The 16,266-nt window shown below is 33.6% G+C and overlaps 3 protein-coding genes across 6 annotated transcripts in view; 2 read left to right on the forward strand and 1 right to left on the reverse strand.

The window, feature by feature from the left end:
* The first annotated feature begins 426 nt into the window (after positions 1-426).
* On the forward strand, positions 427-9,301 carry LOC101898470 (GATA zinc finger domain-containing protein 14). 2 transcript variants are annotated; one of them, XM_005178295.4, is made up of 4 exons: positions 427-1,330; positions 2,977-4,035; positions 4,598-5,600; positions 8,486-9,301. In XM_005178295.4, the coding sequence occupies exons 1-4, from the start codon at positions 1,002-1,004 to the stop codon at positions 8,492-8,494; spliced, it is 2,400 nt and encodes a 799-aa protein (XP_005178352.1). In that variant the 5' UTR covers positions 427-1,001; the 3' UTR covers positions 8,495-9,301. The 2 variants fall into 2 exon arrangements, with proteins under 2 accessions (XP_005178352.1, XP_005178351.1); XM_005178294.4 differs by having other exon boundaries at positions 4,598-8,504.
* A 1,528-nt stretch (positions 9,302-10,829) lies between these two features.
* LOC101898299 (uncharacterized) lies at positions 10,830-12,054 on the forward strand. The gene has a single exon (XM_059130764.1). The coding sequence runs from the start codon at positions 11,114-11,116 to the stop codon at positions 11,828-11,830; it is 717 nt and encodes a 238-aa protein (XP_058986747.1). The 5' UTR covers positions 10,830-11,113; the 3' UTR covers positions 11,831-12,054.
* A 1,830-nt stretch (positions 12,055-13,884) lies between these two features.
* LOC101898120 (uncharacterized) overlaps positions 13,885-16,266 on the reverse strand; it is a 35,309-nt gene continuing 32,927 nt past the window's right edge. For all 3 annotated transcript variants that reach the window (XM_020035001.2, XM_011292125.3, XM_005178292.4), the window contains 3 exons: positions 15,775-16,173; positions 15,528-15,671; positions 13,885-15,459 (listed from right to left, as the gene is read on the reverse strand). In XM_020035001.2, coding sequence (XP_019890560.1) covers positions 15,343-15,459; positions 15,528-15,671; positions 15,775-16,173 — 660 coding nt within the window. In that variant the 3' untranslated portion in view covers positions 13,885-15,342. The remainder of the gene's footprint in view (positions 15,460-15,527; positions 15,672-15,774; positions 16,174-16,266) is intronic.

Below are 16,266 nucleotides of genomic sequence, written 5' to 3' on the forward strand. Positions count from 1 at the left end.
ATACGTTAGGACTTTTTGCAGGGTTAACCTACGTCAAGTGTATTTATTTGAAGTATTAGTAAGGTATATTACAATTTTAATCGAAATCCAGTGGGTTAACTCTTTTAAATGTAGACGTACTGTTACCTGCTCTTTAAAGCTAAACGGATTAAGCCCGTTGATAAAATGACTCAATGCGCCATATCTGTTGAGCCCTTCAAAAGTATGGTGAGGCTTTATTCCCTTTTGCTTTCTGTCTCCAAAGTCATTGAACAAATGAAAAAGCGAATAAGGAGCAAAAAATATATTCGATAAGAAAAAAACTTTAGAAAAAAAATCAAATCATTCTCGCACAGAATGATGTGTGAAGCGTACAATGGCCGATTGAGCTTGACAGACAACGGAGTCGCAGAATGCTCCATCTCCGGCAGTCTCAACGGACTGTGTCGACTTTGATGTTCGTGTGTCAATCGACGCCGATAATTTTGCATTCTTCAAGATTTTTTCGGGCAAAATTTCTCACGAAAGGAAGGAATATTGCATTTGCTTTTATTTTTTCTTTCAAAAGAATTTGTTAAAGAAAATCCGTGTTTATTTAAGTGTTAAGTGTTGTGATTGTGCTAAACGAGAGAAAACGGTTTTGTCAACGAATTTTGACAGTATTTCACAACAGAAACGCCAAAAGAACGGAGAGCAACAGCAACAACAAGAAGAAAAGCAAAGCATTCAACGTCTAAGACGCATTTTTGTCTCCCCCTTAATGTTTTGTATATATCTTTATTAGACTTCAAGGAATAAAAATTACATTTTACCCTAATAAAACATTCAAATTGGATTTGAAACCATTTTGAACACCAAGTTTGGCAGCGTATTTTACATCATAATTGGTAAATTGCAGCAATAAAATTAGCAATTAACGCTTTCAAGATACTGCCACAAAGCAAAATTTCTTTTGCGTCGGCCAAGACAAAGGAAACGGATAAGGTTTGCGTCCCCAAACAACATCTGGAACACGTTTCACTATGGCTAACATGATTGGCAACAATAACAATCCGAACGCTTTAAACAACAGTAACAGCATGCCGTTGGCGGCGGGATCCAATCCGAATGCAAACTCAGCGGTAGGAGGCCACAGTGTGGGTGGCGGCATATCAAGTCTTCGTGAAATCAGTGATTATCTGCTACCTAATGGTGGTATGATAAATTTGGCGCCGGGTCAGTGCCCTTATGATCATATCATTGAAATGATACGAGGTCTAGATCTCGACGATGATGGCATTACAATGAATCACAAGATCAAATCTATAGAGACCGATTTCTGTAATATGGTCCAAGATGAGAATATGCTTTGGTAAGTTTGTTTGTTTTCACTATGCGCTATGCGTTCTTGATCCTTACAAAATCGACTGCACTAATATTTGAGGTTATGTCGGGAAGGAAGGGAGGTTGTTGAGGCCCTGCTGGTGCTTTTGTTTTTGTAAATATTGGAGGGGTCATGACGCGCGTTTTAATGTGTATGTGTACATGCTGTTTTAACACAGGCAGCAGCACCAGCAAGTAAACAAAACGTTCACATCGTGTAGCCGTTTTTATATTTCATGCTAATCTCACTTACCGTCGTCGTCGTTTATTGATAACTTGGTTTAGTTATGCTAAGCTATGGTTGTTGTTTTTGCAGCTTTTGTTGTGACGCATTGACCAAATGTGTGGTCGGACATTGATGACTACTTTTTGTTTTGTACCTATATTGGGTTTCTAATGAATGCGCTTTGGTCGCAAAGCGAAAAAATATTCGAAATGTCTTATGCTAAACAGGGAGGGAGATTGTTTTAGCTTTCTGTTCCCGTGCTTAAATTGTGAAATTAGCTAGAGAAAAATTTTGGTGAAATTATAAGTAGCTATCCATAAAAATTACTTATCAGTTTCCAGAACAGTTTGCAATTAGGAATGTCTAAGAGAAACGGTAAGATAGGTTTTAATTCTAAGGAAATTCTAGATAATTTTTTTAAAATAGTTTTCTCTTCTAAAAATCCGGTCTTCCTCAAATGTATTGAATTCCACAGAATGTTTATATGCCAGAAAGAAAAATCCAATTATCTGTGTCAATTTTTAATAGAAAATTTGATGCCTTTAGAAACCTTAAGGATGCATTATAATTATAGGAGATAGTATGGATCTCACATGAGTATTCATCAGTGGAAGATCGTAAGATCCTTTAGGCAAGTTATTCAATCTGCAAGCCTTTAAATAAATTTCAATCTTGGGAAGGGCATCTGTGTGAGGTCTAAAAAGTACTGAGTAATATAAGGCCTGTAGTTGCGGGTAACCTACATATTCTATCAAAGGCTATGTATTCAGAAAACTCTACACTGACGAGTATTTGAAAATCAATGACTATAAATTAAATATTTGCCTGGGAGTACATTGGAAATTTCTGTAGTATTGAAATGCCCTTTCCTGTTATAGTTATACATTTTATTGCATCTATTATCTTAACCCTGAGTGGGCAGATCGACATAAAGGTCGTTAAACGCCTTAGCATAAAATTGAATAAAATTATCAAATCGCCCACAATAGTAGTTATAATACATTTTGTTTTAAAGGTGGAGCCCTTTATATCTTATAAGAAACAATAATAGATTTACGAAACCCAGCTTGAGATTTTTATCCAACATCATTTCTTCTAAAAACCAACAATTGTGTGCGTAAAATAATATTGAGTTGGGAAATTTTCGAACGCAAATGTAAACACCATCAGCTTGATTTTCCCGCCAATTCTATGCTACACTTTTATTGCAATCCACTTAAACTCACACAAACGATGGGAATTAAATTTGTGTTTTGCTTGCTTTCGAATTGAAGATAATTAAAAGTGTACAAAAACATTTAATTAACTCCAATTAAAATACACGATGTGATTTTCATTTTTTCTTGACTTTGTTTTATGAATCATTCCTCGATGTTTTAAATAAATCTCTATGTTCTTTTTCTTTTCAGTGAATCAATGGCCTATATTAATGACAAAGCTCTAGAGGATGGAGAAACTGCACTAAAATTTGCACTATTATTTGCCTCACGCAATTTTGATGTCTTGGCCATGAAAGAGACCAAGGTGCGTACGGCCATGTTAACGCTTTTACAAAAGAATTTCGTCAATTCTGAAACATATCGCTTGTACGATCGTGAGCGTTTGTATAATTCAATAATACTTTTGGGTGAATACTATCATCGAGTGCGCCTGGCTGACAATGCTCCGATCACAATTTTGGGCGAATCACTGCTGACCCTTTTGATTCGGGAAATAAGTGAGGAGAAAAATGTCAATAACGTTAAGTTGGTCAAATTAATATTGTCACAAATTACCTTAAATGGTGGCCTTTTGCGCAACTTGCACAATGCAGATTTATCACAACTTTTATATCTCATACGGAAGAACTTGATTGAACAGCCGAATCTTAAGCCGAACGTTAAAGCCATTATGTTAATGACTTTAGATTTATTTTATAGCAATTTTGAGAGTCTCGGTTCACAGCTGGAGGGCATGTATTCAAAATATCTAATAATGGAAGATGACGACGATCCGGAAGATATGGGTAACAATAATCAAAACTTGTCATCACCTGCTCAACAACAACAACAACAACAGTCTCCATATAACACCTGCCCCACAACAACAAATACCCAACGCCAAGGCTATAGAAATGAAACGTGTAACAATTACGATGAAGTTCCCCTACCATCCTCTTCAAACAACACCAGCTATGAAAATGGTGATTCAGGAAATGTAAATGATAACACCGAAGAGGATCATGATAACTACAAGCGGTGGAATGATCAGGAGTGTGGAGATTCTTTGGAAGAGTGTGACATAAATGTGGGTAATAGTGGCGGCGTTGCAGGACGTGGCGTTGGTCCATACAGCAGAAATGATGATCGAGATCAGTTGCATTCGTCCAATAGTCGCCATGAAAATGACCCTGACAGAGAAAGTCGTAATTCAAGGCGATCATATCAACCAAGACAGTCGCCAAGGCCCTTGAATCAGAACTATAGTCGGTAAGTAAAATATGTCGGGTTTTTGTTTCGTTTTAAGCTTTAACCAAATGTTGAATTCTTTGTATTTTAATTTTTTTATTAAAGTAGTTGAATCATTTTGTATTCGATTTACTAGACTTTGTATGCATGACACAATATGAACAAATAAATAAAAAATGTATCCATGATTTGTAGAACCCCATTTGAAAACCCTGTGGAAACTCTTCTATCTATAAAACATCAGTGGAATGTCTTTTAGGTTTTTAGGATATCTTAAGAAAGTCTGATAAAGATGTACTATTTGTAGAAAGTCTAGTTATTCTGAAATGAATAGACTTATGGACTATACTTGTCATGGTACAAATAAATAAATAAATAAAAGCTACTCATGATTTTTTGATGCTATTAATAGAAGAAATATCTTGTTCATTCATCTCAGGCCTTGGTACTGATTCTAAAAAGCAAGGACAGATTTTAAACATTAACACTTTTAAGTAAATATAGTTTAATGTTTGTTTAAAACGAATGAAATTTCCAAATTGGGCCAAAATAAATTTTCAGAATTTTCCTTGTTTTTTTTTAGACAAAATGAAAATCAACATCAAAGTGCAAGGGATTCTCAGAATAGCGGTAATGAGGAACGTGATGAATCAAAACCTTTGCCTCGTTGGCGTGCACCTCGTTTCAATCGCGACGACCAACACAAAGATAATCGCAGCCGCAATGTGCAACGGCGATTCAGTGGCAGTTTCGATGATGACCGCCAAAGTGTACGCAGTGACGGTGGCAGTATCCGTTTGTATAGTATAAACGATCGTCTCAAACATGCTCAAGAGAAAATCGAACGTTCGGGCAATGCAAGCACTTACAGCGGCATTGCAAACTCCAACTGGGATCGTCAGTCGCAGCGAGATGATCGCAGTGAACGTTCATATATGAGCAATTATGAACGGGGCAATAACCATCGTCGTGGTGGCCGGCATTATAATCAGCGGCCAATGTACGATAAACCACCACGTTTCCAAAAGAACAAAGGTGGGGCCAACAATGCGCATAGTGGTGCTGGCGATAAAAATCAGTCGGATACTTGGAGACGTTCTAATAGCAATCTTAAGTACTATGATGAGAATTCACAGTACAACAACACAAATGGCCCAGAATCGAACAGTCGTAGCTCATCGCGGGCCCGCACATTGCCAAGACCTGCAAAATCGAGAATGGATGGCGGAGGTGCTGGTGGCAATTCATACCGACGCAGTCAAAGTCCCAACAGCTACCAGGGTGGACGTGGTGGCGGTGGAAACCACCACAATAGCCATAATCATCACAATAAAAACAGAACACGCCACTTTGGCCAAAGATACAGTAGTCAAAGTAGTTTAGCCAGCGAAGCGTCCAGTACATTTGATCGCCATACGCAGCATCATAGAAATCGCTCATTCTCAAGACGTAATCCATCTTCTGCCATGCAACAATCCGAACAGCCACCCCAACAACAACAAACACAACATATCCCGCCACCACCGCGCAAGGAGAAAGAGAACGAGGATGATTGGACAGACAATGAGGCGACAAACAGCGAATTGGTACGTAATGCCCGCCAAACAACCGATTATATGAATTACTTATCATCAAAATAATATGTTTGGTGTAAATTATTATTAACAAATACACATAGTAAACAAAAGACGTTATCTAAACGTACAAGGGAATAATGTAAAAAAATGTGTGTGTGTGTGTTCGTACAATTCCCGCCTAAAATGTAATGCATATGTTGTATTTTTTTTTAATTGCATCTTTAATGTTTCATACAATATACATATATATATTTCTTTTTTTTTTTTTTTTTGTTATAAGAGAATGTATGTAGATTGTTTTAAGTAACATTACATTTATATTTAACAGTATCCCCTTTGGAATGTTTTATATTTTGGTGATATAATTGATCAATTACATTTACGTTTCTTTTTCATAGATTCTTTCTTGAATTTGTAACTGCTCTGTATCTATATCTAAATATTTTTATGTATGTGTTTGTCAATTGTTTTGTTATAGATTTCACATTTTGTTTTAGAACCAATACTTTTGTATTTTATCAAACATTTTTACAGACATTCAGAGGAATGTATACCACTATCGCTTTGTTCTATATTACCTTTTTTCCGTAGATATCCCTCTTTAGATATTTTCATATTTTCTGAAAACCTTATATTTTGAAGTTGACTTTTTTTGAAAGCTTGCTATGTAGAGATGGCTCGATAGAGAAGTTCAGGAACAAGTTTATACCTATGTTATTAAATTCAATATCTGTGCATGAGTACATTTAAATGTGTGTATATATTTTATACAGATACTCTCTAGCATACCCGAGGAAACTCTTCTATTTATAGAAAAACTGTAGAAATTCTTTTATCTTCAGAAAACATGTAGTATAAATTAGATATGGAATGTATTCCATGAAAGAAATATTGCGGTGGGATCAATTGTAACCCTCAGATTGCTGTAGCGAACAGTCCTCAGAAAGGCACCAGTCAAAGATTACTTTCATAGAGATAAGCATGTGAAAGGACCTTATATCTATGGAATATATGTATACTCCAGCTATAAAATAATTTAGAGAATCTTTAGAGGCGAGAAGTCATAAGGAAGGCAGCAGTCAAAGAGAACTTCCATAGAGATTATCATGTGAAAGGACCTTGTATCTATGGTATATATGTATATTTTAGCTATAAAATAATTTAGGGAATCTTTAGAGGACATTCTCTTATTGGAGATCGTGGAGGACCTGTGGCAGATATATTGTTTCTTTAAATCTTGGAATTTTACACACTAAGATAAAATTTGGTAGACATTTTATGCATACACACCTGTGGAAGGCAAAGCAACTGCCGAAGCCCAAAGACATTTAGAAGATACTTTTTTAAATACCTTCTATTTGCAGAAGACCCGTAGTAATAATTTTTATATACGAGCCTCTGGGGAAGAGATATCTACAGCAGATCCGTGCAAGTCTTAGGACGAATTATGGAAAGTATTTTTAACACAGACTTGTATATCCTCCACTTACAGAAGACTCGATGTGGAAAATCTCCTATCCATAAAGAACATGATAAGCATATTGCCTTTATGTGAGCATTGGAATCTGTAGGAACCAATCAACAGAAATCCTACGAAAAAATTTTTTACATCCGATTTTATATAAATTTTGCAATATTTGTATCAGTGCGAAAATTGCAATATCGGTCCACTCTTTCTAGTACATCCAACACGACGTGTCAGCTTTTTGAAACCCCATAACCCTCAGGAAATGCAAAATGAGTATCGACTCTTTTCAAACTTGTTACATCCCAATATTTCTACCAAAACAAGATTTGATGTGAAGATGGGGAAGATCGGAACACGACGCTTTTTAAAAGTAAAATAGGACTCCGATTGTTTTTAAATTTCGCTAGTTACAATATTTCTGCCAACTCTACATCTTGAATTAATATATGATAGATCGCACCACTTCTTCTGGTATCTCTCCCATAACGGGCCAGAACTTTGAATACCCATAACCCTTATGCTTCAATGCAAAATGAGCATCCGATTCTTTTCAAACTTGTCACATCCCAATATTTTTAACGAGACAAGATCTGGATTGATAATTGGGAAGATCGGACCACGCTTTCGAATAATTCCCCTACAAATGGTAAACATTTGGAATTGTCTTCGATTGTCTTCAAAATTTGCATGTTCCAATATTTCTACTAACTGTAAGAAGACCGGGATAGATCTGACAACTCCTTCTGGTACATCCCCCATAAAGGGTCAACTTTGAATAATTTCAGTCTTCTAAAATGCGAAAATATTCCTCAGTACTAATCATAGATAGCACATTTCAATTTAGTGTAAAGATCGCAAAATAGCAAAAAAAATATACATAAATAAATGATCATATGCTGAGGGTATATATTTGTCGACTGACAGACCGACACTTTTTAACTTCCTATTGTCCTTTTAAAAAAGAAAAATATTTCGAGAAAATATTTCGATCTGAAATAGATCTATTAAACGTGTCATATCTAAAAAAGTTGAAACGTCTTCCTGAAATCTTATAGACCTCTGTCGGGTTTTTCCTTCACTATTTATATGGAACTTTTAATCCTTCCGGAAAATAAGAACACTTGAAACTTTCTGTAGCATTACTTTTTAATGTATGTTCCATACATTTTAATTGTCTGAAAACACATTTCTAAACCAATGTTGCATGAACTATAAGAAAACAATAATGATGTTGTATACGCTAATGAAGAAGGTTGCATGTAATGTACATTGTTTGTTAAATTCAATTCAATATTTATTTATATAAACATATTTTTATAATATTTCTAGTGAATGTTTATTTAGGAACCAAACTAGTTTCTTAATTTAAAGGACGTTGTTGAAATAATAATTATTTATGTATTTTTTCGCCAACAAATCACAACAGATTCCATGAAGAAATATTTCACAGAAAAGCATTAACATAAACGGCTACCTATCTGTGTCTTTAAACGTTTACCACTTGATAGAACCTTAACGCCGGAATGTATCTTTCCAATAACACTGCAATCAACAGCAACCCAAAATGGACTCAAATGAAATTGGTATTCCTTTAAATGTCTGTTAGTGTAAGAGAAGCAAAATACAACAAAACAACAACAATGCATTATAAAATTCTACTGTGGTATAAAAACAACAACAACAGCAAGAACAATGATCAAATAGGAGAAGCGCTAACATTTATATGTAAAATTAAAGAAAAAGGAAACAAAAGAAAATATATTAAAAATAAATGTAATGTATTTTAAACAGCAACAGTAAAAAAAATAATCATAGTATCAACTAAAATACATAGGTTTGAAAGTTGCAACTAATCTTAAATCAACCAACCAACCAACAAAAATTTATTAATTATATATGAAAACAGAAAAAGTCTATAATTGTAATTATTAGAGTTTATTATATTTGTTAACAAACTAAGCTTTCATTCATAATTTATATTTTATAAGTAGCCATTGTTTTATAAAGTCGCCACAGTTCATATCCGACAATGTGGTTTTTCCATAACTTTTTTGTTCATTTTCCCCGAAACTCCTGCATCCAAACAAAACCCTCCGCCCCTTTAGAATCAAGTGATGTGTAACTTTGGAATTTTATAAGATTGTGGCATGATTATCGTTTATTTTAATTTGAGTAAAAGAAAACCAATTGTAAAAAAAAATACTTATATTAAAATAAAAAGATACAAACAAAAAAAATAAAAGTAAATAAATAAAGTCATTAAAAATGACCTATTTTAAGCGTAATAAAATGTTTAATTATTTTATTGGATTATATACTTTGGTAAATATACGTCATGGAAAATTGTGGATCGAAAGACATTTATAGACAATGATGAGTTAAGCATAAGCGTTTTGCAAAAAAAAAAAAAACATTTTATAGCAAGCAAAGCTGTTTATTTTTATAACTTGAAGTTCTGTGCGATGATTTACTTGATTAGATAATCTGTCTACACATATGTGCAAAATATATAAGCATTTAATTTATTTAAAACATTAAAAGAGTTTTAAGATAGGTTGTGTCTATGGAATATCTCTGGAATCCTTTTATCTGGAAAGTCTCAGTACTTAAACTTTCAAAATTGCTCTCTTTACTTGTTCTCATTTACTGGACTTTTGGGTTATCGAGCAATATTTTGTAAAAAATATTGGGTTGTCGAACATACCTTTTGTAATATTTTGTAAAAAATATTTATATACATAGATATTTTCTCAGTGGAATTTATCCAGTAATATTAGCTGATTGAAAAACAGCTACATTGCAAAAAAAAAAAAAAAGCTCATACCTATTTCTAATGAAAACTCCCAAATAACTAAAATTCACGAATAGAAAAACAGAAAAATATGTTTTCTTATACAACGTCAATTGCAGGTTTTTAAAATAAGGGGTTTTCAACAATTTTTAAAATTTTCACCAAGTTTTCATTCAAAATTTTCAATTCCAAAATAAATATAATAAATGGTATAATAAATACGCATTTTTCGATGCCGACTTAACCAGCACTGCTCAAGAAAAAAATATCTCTTTACAGTCAAATTTCTCTTTGCTTTTTTAAATCAAGAACAAAACAATGTTATGTCATTATTTATACAAATATATTTTATCCATTTGCTTTATAAATTATTTTGGCAAACATTCATGTTTAAAAACAATTAAATGGAGTCGTAGAGTATAAAGAAAAAGAGAATTTTAATTTTCTCTTATATTATCTCTTTTTTCGGCTCATGTTCTAGAACACGGGTTTGAGCAGGGCTGGTCTTAACTCAACATAAGCAGCTTGCAAAATGAAGTTGTACTAACGGTTGTACAGTGTGTGGCTTGCATAAGAATTATCTTTGTCATCATTTCGTTTTGTATACCTGTATTGAGAAAAAGAAGAAGACTTGTCCAACTAGTTCCGCGCTCTTTTAGTGAATGTGTTCAACAATATATGTTGTCAGCCTTTTGTTTTGATTCCCATCTTTATTCAGATTTTCTTTTTGTGCTGTTTTTCTTTTCAGAGTTGCCATTGTTGCGACATAACAGCTAGTTCCGCGCTCCTTTGGTGAATGTGTGTTCAAACCACTTATGTTGTCGGCCTTTCCCTTTTGATTCCCATCTTTATTAAGATTTTCTTTCAGTGATGTCTTTCTTTTCAGTGCTGCCAAGTATCCTTTGTTCGTTACTTCACTCTCCCGGTGGCGTCGGTGGCGACGGTTTGGTGTGAAATTGTTAAATTATTAATAAAAAATCAAGCTTAAAAAATAAATATTTAAAATATAAATATTATTGAAATATTTCCAGATATACATTATTTATTGTATTTTTATCTGCTAGGTGGTTGATTCTGGCTTTTGTTCCTCGGGTTTTTCCAAGAGTTCGGATGCATACATATAAACGTGCATTAATCATCATCTTCATATGTGCATATGTGCACAATGGATGTGCAATAAACATCTGATTGTTTAGACGAAGACGACTGTTAGAAGTGAAAACATCTCTTTAGAAAGATCATATCCAGAATCCTGTTCCAAGGATGTCGGCGCCCACGTCTTTAAATGTCCTTTGTGCTATATGCAGTGAATATTTTCAAAACAGTGACATTGTTTATTGTACTACAAGATGTGGCCATGTATTTCATCATAAATGTCTGACTCGTTGGTTGTCCAATTCCAAAACATGTCCCCAGTGCCGTGGCAATTGTCAGCGTCATATGATACATCGAATTTATTTGAATTTTTCTGAACCCACACCATTGGATGATGTCGATACGGAACCAGAGGCCACATTCGATTGGTACCCGTTGGAGAGTTCCATGAGTGTTTCCGAGATTGCTGGCTTTGGCTTCAAGTTGGATAACGATGAAAATGGCGATGCGATCTATGCTGCCCGTGTATACTACAAGGATGATTTATTACCAGCTTATTATGTTCCCCAAAAGAAGGGAGTGTATTGTGCCTGGGGTTGTGCGTCACATTTTGTTGATGACAATATTGAGCAATTGTATATCGCTAGCGATACGGCTGAGTACAAATGGGAGTCAGCTGAAAATGGTCATGTACCGGAAAATGCATTGCATGTAGGTTATACGCAAAACAATGAAGAATTATATTTTGGCCGAGCTATGTACGAGGGACGATTACGTTATGGCAAAGTTCATCCATCACATCACTGCTGTTATTTTCCATATAAGGAGTGGGAGAAAAATAACAGAACTTATGAAGTATTAGTTCGAATACCAAAGTCTGAATGAAGTAAATAGGAGAGGGGTAATTAAGCATAAAATATATTATTTTCTTGGGTATTTTGCTTGTTTTTTTTTAACCAATATTTTTGTTTTAAACCCATATAAGATGGCCAAAGTGACGGACAATGTTGTGCTTTTGCATAATATAAGAAAATGTTTGTCCTAAATACACTATGTTATGATATGTCATTTTATTTTAAATAAATGCTATTACATTATTAATAACTAAACGTTGATGCATTGAAAATTACACAACAAAACTATTTGTTTTGAATTAATTAATGGTTTTATACACCAAACATTTAATTTCATTCCATTTGTTTCATTCAATTCAAAATAAATAAGCCAACGTGACCAACATAAAAACAGCATACAACTAAGTTAAACTAAAAAAACTAAATATGGTCTGTTCCAGAACTGCAAGAATGTAAAAGTTTTTACTACGATAACCGATTTTCCCATCTATGATATCGAAGAAAATTGGAAAACTACTAGATTTTTGCAAAATTGCATTCCTTATTCAATTTTCAAGAGAATATTTTCCAATAAATTGGAAAAACTTTTTAGGAGTATAGGGCAATAAATTTGAGGCCCTTTGTGTATGGTTAAGCTACATAAAATTGACCCTAAAAAAGTTGAAAGTATGGGAGCCATATCCCAATCTGAACCGATCTCTATAAAATTTAACCGAGGCATTTCTGAGCTGTATTTGAACAGATTTTCACTAAATTTGATGTACTTGCTTCTAGGCGGAATTCCGCTGAAAGTGCTAAAATTCAGCCCATTTGCTGCACAAGAAACATGAAATTATAAAAAAATATATGGGAGCTATATCCAAATCTGAACCGATCCAAATCTGCGCTGTATCTGATATCTAGTACCAAAGATCTTTGTTGTGGAGTGCATACTGCGCATGTGAGGGACTTAAAACCCCAAATCGTATAAAACATATGTATGGCAGATATAACTATATCTGAATCGATTTTTACCAAATTCGAAGTATTTGTTTCTAAGATGAATTCAGATGTAATTGTCAAAAATCAGTCCATTTGCTATATCTGAACCGATTTTCACCAAATTTGATGTACTTCTAGACTGAATTCGGTGGGATGTGCCAAAATTAAGGACTTTTGGACTGATATTGACCATTTGGTTTGCAATTAATCCAAATTCGGTTGAAGTTATATATGGGAGCTATATCTAAATCTGATCTGATTATCACCAATTTCAATAGGGTTCGTCCTTGGGCCAAATAAATTTTGTTTGGAAAATTTTATCTCGGGGACCTGCATTTTGTTCAAAAGAATACATGGACGGACTGAGATGCATAAATCGACTCAGAAAGTGATTCTATGAAGATCTTCAAAAGTAATTATGGGCCTATCTTTCTTCCTCCTCCATGTTACAAACACATGAACAAAGACATTATAGCCTTACCACTATCTAGGGTACAAAAATCTAGGTTTGAGCAGGTTTGAGAAAATCATCTCTCCTGATAGAAATAATAACAGAATAGAAGAGAATAATAATAGAAATAATAGAAGAGAAATAATTCTAAAAGCGACAAGCTGGAAAAACACTTCTTAATGAGTCTGTCATTGATAAGCTATTGAAAATATACATCTTAAAAAATCTATGTTTCTTGCACTGGAAGTTTTTGAAAATATTTCTTAAAAATTCATTTTAATTAGATTGGGAAGTTATTTAAAAATACTTCTTAAAGCATCCAGATTTTTGGAATCCGAAAGCGTTTGTAAAACGAATGTATAAAAAAATTAATGTTCTTTTAAAGGTCTGTATTCTCGGATCATGAGGCTCTTAGTTCTAAAACAAATAACAAAATTTCTTTATTTGTCCTTTAAAGACATGCCCGTGGCATCGGCCTCATCAAAGTGTTTTAACATACTTTTAATTTATAATACTCACTTCCAAGTTTCCTGGCAAATAAAACATTGAATATCTTAATAATCTACTTAGATTATATTTTGAAAAAAATTGTCGAGATTTATTATTGTTTTTATTGTAAATCCTTTAAAGTATATATATAAAAAACATAGTAATTTAGTAAACACCAAAGAAACGATATTTTTATTATAAAATTTTTGGTGATATAAAGAGGCCCAAATTAATTTTCAATATAAAACAAGGCAAACAATAAATACAAGCATAAAACAAATTTGCTTAAATCTAAACCAAAGAGTGGAAATGATAAAAAAAAACTCAACAAATAAACACATTTTTTTCATAAATATAAAGATAAAAATAAAAAATGCACACAATAAATACAAAGATCCAATGTTAGGAGAAATAATTGAGAGACAATTGTTAATTTTAAGTATTTGATAAAACATTTTTTTGTAATTATCTCATTAAAATGTTAGTTTGTATACATGTAATTGTTTACTGTAATTGTAATTGTTTACTGTGTTTAAAACAACATATGGCTACAATAAAATTCGTTTATAAACAAATAAAATTAGTTGGGTTTCAGATACAAACAAAATTTATGAAAGAAAGAACATAGACTGAAAATCGTTATTTTAAAGATCCAGATCTTTCGGATCCAAAAATGTATACTAAAGGTATTCGGCAATAGAATACTCTTTAAACATTTTTCAGGAGTAGAATACCTTCAAAAGATTTTCCAACGCCTTTAATAGCAAGGGTTTTCTATTGATAAAATAATTCTTTCTAAGAGCTGTCTTAAAGCAGAAGGCATTTACAGGTAAAAAAGAAGAACTTCTTAAGAAAAACTTTCAAAAAGACCTGTTTCTCTATGACGATGCGAAAGGAAACTTGAAAGAGAAAAATCAATTCTTTACATTTTTTTTTAAATTTTTGATTCTTATTTAATTAAAAAAATGCTCATAGTTCAAGTTCACTTTCCTATCGTCATAGAGAAACCGTCGCTTAATAATTTTGAAAATTAAACTACCGGAAGAGTCTTCTCTTCCCTCATTTATGTCCCTTCTCTTTCATAACATTTTTGCTGACTGAATCCCGACGAACAAATATTGACAATTGAAACCATTAATAATGGATTTTGGAAAATGGCTGTTTCAAGAATACTTATAGAAGGCCTAGATGTATATATAATTTTCCGACAATGCTAAAAATGGACCTTACAAAAAAAAAATCGAGATGACAATACGTATAAAAATATTCATATTCTTGCTGAGACTCACTTGCAACAGCAAGGATATAATTCTTCATCTTCTAAAATTGCTTATATGCTAATCTATATTATTCTATATATGTATGTAAGTATGTATATATGTATGTTTAGCTGGGTGTGTGTGTCTCCTCGGTATATTATAGATTATATATTAATATAAAAAATGACCCTACATACTATAAAACTTAATGTTAGTGGGAGGAGGGTTGGTGCCAATAATAATAATGGCCTTTCTAAACGTATGTTCCATAGGTCCAAATGTCCCCCATGCACAGGAGCGAGCGGGTACTGTTGAAAGCTTTCATGAAACCATTTTCATTTTGATGTTGTTGCAAACAATCAATCAACAGGAACATTTACTCTTCTCATCGTTTAGTGTCTGATCTCCGGTCTGGTTGAGATTGAATTTTTCGCTATCGGCTAAATCGGCGGCACTGATCAATTTATCATTAAGTAATATCTGCAAGATCAAGGGAGAAGAATTGTGGTATTATTTAAATAAAATAATTTGCGGAATTTTTATTTTACCTTATTAACTAAAGCTCTAGCTGCCTCATCTATGTTAATGTTCTCCTTGGCGGATGTTTCGAACCATCCAGCAAAGCCATGCTCCTTAACATATTCATCCATTTTCTCGGCATTTGTTACCATGCCCTGTTTATCTTGATCGCACTGCAAGGAGAATAAAAGTTCAGATATTTTGTGAAAATATAAGGAGCTCTAATTTTAAGGAAATTGGAAAGAAATAGTGGGCTCATTGATTCGCTTCACCTACCTTATTGGCCAGCAATATACATGGAATCGGACTGCCATCCGGCAGCTGAACTTTCGAGTCTAAATCCTCTTTCCATTTACTAACACAATCGAATGTACCGCTGCGTGTCACATCGAATACAATAAAGGCACCGACGGCTTCTTTGTAATACACTCGGGTCATATTGCCGAAACGTTCCTGTCCGGCAATATCCCACAATTGAAGGCGTACAATGGTGTTGGGATCCCAGTGCAGAACCTTCAAGGCAAAGTCAACACCGATTGTTGCCCGATAGTTTTGACTGAAAAACTGATGGACATAACGTTTGATGAACGATGTCTTGCCCGTGCCCAGCTCACCGATGACTAGAATTTTATAGAGATGCTCGCGTTTTTCGGCATTTGCTGATGTCATTATAGTCTGAAAGCAAAGAGAAATTGAAATGTAAATAAAGGTATTTTAGCATAATGTTGGGATAAATTTATCCAGCTGAAATAAAAATTATTAAAAATT

This window comes from Musca domestica, unplaced genomic scaffold (genome assembly GCF_030504385.1).
Source record: "Musca domestica strain aabys unplaced genomic scaffold, Musca_domestica.polishedcontigs.V.1.1 8, whole genome shotgun sequence".
Lineage (NCBI taxonomy): Eukaryota > Metazoa > Arthropoda > Insecta > Diptera > Muscidae > Musca > Musca domestica.

Coding starts and splice junctions, on each gene's coding strand:
- LOC101898470 (XM_005178294.4), top strand. CDS start 1,002: ATGGCTAACATGATTGGCAACAATAACAATCCGAACGCTTTAAACAAC. Junction 1,331..2,976: donor CAAGATGAGAATATGCTTTG/GTAAGTTTGTTT, acceptor TTTTCTTTTCAG/TGAATCAATGGCCTATATTA. Junction 4,036..4,597: donor TTGAATCAGAACTATAGTCG/GTAAGTAAAATA, acceptor GTTTTTTTTTAG/ACAAAATGAAAATCAACATC.
- LOC101898299 (XM_059130764.1), top strand. CDS start 11,114: ATGTCGGCGCCCACGTCTTTAAATGTCCTTTGTGCTATATGCAGTGAA.